Source organism: Bison bison, unplaced genomic scaffold, assembly GCF_000754665.1.
Source record: "Bison bison bison isolate TAMUID 2011002044 unplaced genomic scaffold, Bison_UMD1.0 scf7180017864063, whole genome shotgun sequence".
Lineage (NCBI taxonomy): Eukaryota > Metazoa > Chordata > Mammalia > Artiodactyla > Bovidae > Bison > Bison bison.
The window spans coordinates 4,876,423-4,881,052 of record NW_011494635.1 but is presented as its reverse complement, the minus strand read 5'-3'; the positions used below and the strand labels follow the sequence as shown (position 1 = coordinate 4,881,052).

The following is a 4,630-nucleotide window of genomic DNA, read 5'->3' as shown; positions in this document are numbered from 1 at the left end:
GCGTTCTACCGGGAAGATCTCTGCACTTTTCCGCCCAGATTTACAGACAGAGATACCATTTTGGATTTTATATACACCATGCAGACAGGAACTCAGCTGTTTAGAATCTCCTGTCCACAATGGTCAGGTGAACAGGAGGGGAGGACAGACAGACATCAGGCCCCAGGGCAAGAAGGAGGTTCTGGAGAGCAGGAGAGGGAGAAGCTGAGCTGCTCACCTGGTTGCAGACAGGCTTGTACTTGAGCCCCGGCTTGTTCAGGATCTTCTCCAGCTGCTTGTGGTTGAAGTTGGACACCCCGATGGATTTGGCCAGCCCTGCGTCCTTGCACTTCTCCAGGGCCTGGGAGGGAGGGGTGGTGAACAATTACATGGAATGATAGAGCAAGAATAAATGCTGAAAAACATCAGTAATCACTGTCATCCATCAAGAATTGCATTGATTATCAAGAAGGAAAGAGAGGAAGAAGACATGATATAAAAAGAAATATTGTTTGCTCCTTGAACCCTGGAGAAGACATATCATATGGAAGGAAAGAGATGCCTGTCTGCACTGTCCCATATTCTCCTCCTCCATTCCTCTCTGTAAACATTACAGCAATGGCTTCCTCCCCACAAACCCAGCATCCCAGCCCTTAGATTCATGAACTGCTGAGTCTGATGGTCCACGGCGCATTCTCACAGGTGGAAAAAATGAAGGAAGTTCCCACTCTCCTGGCTCCTCCCCAGTCTCTCTACTCCTCATACTCACCTCCCATGTGAGACAGAAATCCACTGAGTCAGCTATCAGTTTTCCATTTTCATCTTTTGGATATAATTCCTCCCCTGGCTAGAATAGAAGCAGTCATTTTAGAGATGTCACAAAATAATTTCTCCACATTTAGCAAGGCTGCCTGGCACCAGGGATTAAACCTCCATGAGGTAAGTTTAAAATTTTCCAGATACTAGAAAATATTTGCAAAATGATTTGTGTATATAGCCAATGTCTTTAGGAGAGAGACTTATTCTAATCTCTTATATTTAATATATGTTGTAATAAGTACAATTTTTCTAGGTCCTAAAAGGGACTTCCTGTGACTTCTGTGAATTTTGTCTGTTCTTGTACTTGCCTGCTTCCAAATGCCTCTATGAGATGGGAATGGCAGTAAGTTACATGACTTTATTTCCAGAATAAAATTTGCTATCTTGACCTGGTCTAGATAATCAGACTCTCTTTTCCCTCTGAGAATCAGGTGCCCTAGGACAGCAGGGATCTCATTAGGTTGATATGGAATGTGGAAGACCCAGACATGTTCTCATATGTTCATGACCATGAGCCTTGAGCTGCCCCAAGGTCAAATTTCCCACCAATGGAAAATGTTCAGTAAAAATAAAGTAAACCATGAGTAGTGCCCTTATAAGGGATAGGAAAAGGAGACACATCTATAGAGTACTGCCACCATCATTTCTGTCTGTGGCTGGAACTTGCCATCTGTGTAGACCACTAAGCTATTTTGCATTGGATGGTTTGAGTTGATTTCTGTGACTTGAAATCAAGTGTTCTAAGTAAACCTTTATTAATGGATAAGTGCAGTCTACAAACCTCATCTGAAGACTAGGGAGAGTGCAGGAAAGTTATCCCAAGTCCCTGTATAGGTACAAGGATCAGATGCACTCAGAAGGAGCACCACCAAATATGCTCAACTTGAAAGGGTGAAAGACAAGAGAAACTCATCATGTTCAATGTAAAGCAGTGTCATGCTCACCACGGCTGCACCAAACTCTTGGTTCATGAAATCCCCAGACACTCAGGAGTCATAACAAGGACTGTGTGCAGAACTCACCTAGTTCTATTTCCTCAAGTTTTTCTAGCAGAGAGTCTCAGATTATTAACTCCTTTCTCTGGAAGGTATGTAAGGGATTCAAAGAAACTCAGTAAAAAGATGATCACAAATGATTATTTGGAGGATTCTACTCTAGTGTAATCATCCCTTCAACCTACTAAGAAAAATCTTAATTTAACCATCCATGCGAGTTAATGCACATTCTAACACAAGATGTAACACTGATGTGATCACACGAATTTCTAACCTTCAGAGCCAGCGGATAATGCATAATATAGAGATCGACATAGTCCAGTTGAAGACTTTTCAGTGACTTTTCCAAGGCTGGTCGGACCAACTCTGGTCGAAAGGATGTGCACCAAAGCTGCAGAGGTTAAAGAATAAAAGTTGTATTAAGAATACTTTAGGTAACTTATTTGGCTTTACTGCAAGGCTTGTCTGATATTACTTCCCCAACCAAGGATCAAATCAGGGCACATGGCATTAAAGTATCAAGTCTTAAGCATTGAACCACCAGGGAACTCTAATACTTTAGGAATTTACCAATAAGCATAGTTCACCAAGCAACTCTTCACAAAAGGATCCTATTATATAATTGTCACCTGGGCACAATCACTTGCACACATGTGCACACACACAACACACACAGTACCTTTGAAGTGCAGAATATGTCTTCTCTCTTCACAGTGCCATCTGCCATCTTGCTTCGAATGGCCTGACCTATCTGCTCTTCATTTTGGTAAGCATGAGCACAGTCAATATGGCGGAACCCAACCTCTATAGCAAATGGGGTGAATTCCAGAGCATCCCTCTTAGCGACCTACATAAGCAACAAAGGGAGAAGTTGGATATCCACATGATTAAGAGATTGCTATGCAAAAGCTTTCATCTTCCCAACATCAACTTTTCTTTGTGCCTTTGGTTAGTTCTGTATGTGTGGTGATGAAGGCTTGAAGATTTCCCTGAATATTCCTGGTGAGTGATTTAGTGGACACCCAGGAACCATTCATCTTGAAGTGATCATGGTTGATTATGGGCATCAGAGACCTCAAGACCACCTGCAGGTTCACTGATTCGCTGGTAGAACCGAAAGGACTCAGGATAACATTGCAGTCAGGATAGGATTTATACTGTGAGATCTTTGAAGATAATTCAATAAAGGTGTAAAGTGCCTGGTAAAAGCATCAAGAAACAAGGTAATTGCTTCTAAGACCTCTGTCTACCAGTGAGGCCACAAAGAATACACCACATAAAAACTGTATGCAATCAAGGTGTACAAAGAGATGTTCTCATATAAGTCGCTGTTTTTGTTCATTCACTCAGTCCTGTTCAATTCTTTCTGACCCCATGGACTGCAGCACTCCAGGTTTCCCCATATTTCATTATCTCCTGCAGTTTGCTCAAACTCATGTCTGTTGTATCAATGATGCCACCCAGCTATCTCACCCTCTGTTGCCTCCTTCTTCTCGTGCCTTCAGTCTTTTCCAGAATCAGGGTCTTTTCCAATAAGTTGGCTCTTCGTATTGTGTGGCCAAAGTATTGGAGCTTCAGCTTCAGCATCAGTCCTTCCAAGGAATACTCAGGGTTGATTTCCTTTAGGACTGACTGGTTTGATCTCCTTGCTGTCCAAGGCATTCTCAAGACTTCTCAAACACCACAGTTCAAAAGCATCAATTCTTCCGTGCATAGCCTTTTATGGTCCAACTCTCACATCCATACATAACGAATGGAAAAACCATGGCTTTGACTATGTGGACCTTTGTCCACAAGCCAATGTCTCTGCTTAAGACGATGTCTAGGTTTCTCGTAGCTTTTCTTCTGAGGAGCAATTATCTTTTAATTTCCTGGCTACAGTCACCATCTACAATGATTTGAAGTCCAAGAAAATAAAGTCTGCCACTGTTCCCATTTCTCCCCCATTTATTTGCCATGAAGCGATGGGACTGAATGACATGATCTTAGGATTTGAATGTTCAATTTTAAGTCAGCTTTTCACTCCCTCTTTCACCTTCATCAAGAGATTCTCTAGCTCCTCTTCCTTTCTGCCATTAGGGTGGTGTCATCTCCATTCTGAAGTTATTGATCTTTCTCCCGGTTTGAGCTTCATTCAAGCTTGAACTTCAATCAGTTACCATTTCCCATGATTATTCTTACCAATGTAAGTATCCACTCTTAATGAATTACCAAAATCAACCTAGGTAACAGTTCCATCACCTCACACACCTAATTTTTTTGGGTGTTTGTAATATTGTCACCCTGCTTATTTAACTTACACACAGAGGACATCATGAGAAATGCTGGGCTGGAAAAAGCACAAGCTGAAATCAAGATTGCCTGGAGAAATATCAATAACCTCAGATATGCAGATGACACCACCCTTATGGCAGAAAGTAAAGAGGAACTAAAAAGCCTCTTGATGAAAGTTAAAGAGGAGAGTGAAAAAGTTGGCTTAAAGCTCAACATTCAGAAAATGGAGATCATGGCATCTGGTCCTATCACTTCATGGGAAATAGATGGGGAAACAGTGGAAACAGTGTCAGACTTTATTTTTTGGGGCTCCAAAATCACTGCAGATGGTGATTGCAGCCATGAAATTAAAAGACACTTACTCCTTGGAAGGAAAGTTATGACCAACCTAGATAGCGTATTGAAAAGCAGAGACATTACTTTGCCAACAAAGGTCCATCTAGTCAAGGCTATGGTTTTTCCAGTGGTCATGTATGGATGTGAGAGTTGGACTGTGAAGAAAGCTGAGCACTGAAAAATTGATGCTTTTGAACTGCGGTGTTGGAGAAGACTCCTGAGAGTCC

General features: G+C 41.9%; 1 protein-coding gene across 3 annotated transcripts in view; it reads right to left on the bottom strand.

Moving 5' to 3' along the window:
• Positions 1-4,630, bottom strand: part of LOC104985983 (prostaglandin F synthase 1-like) — a 15,650-nt gene that overhangs the window by 7,212 nt on the left and 3,808 nt on the right. For all 3 annotated transcript variants that reach the window (XM_010836384.1, XM_010836382.1, XM_010836383.1), the window contains 4 exons: positions 2,473-2,640; positions 2,068-2,184; positions 749-826; positions 218-340 (listed from right to left, as the gene is read on the bottom strand). In XM_010836384.1, coding sequence (XP_010834686.1) covers positions 218-340; positions 749-826; positions 2,068-2,184; positions 2,473-2,640 — 486 coding nt within the window. The remainder of the gene's footprint in view (positions 1-217; positions 341-748; positions 827-2,067; positions 2,185-2,472; positions 2,641-4,630) is intronic.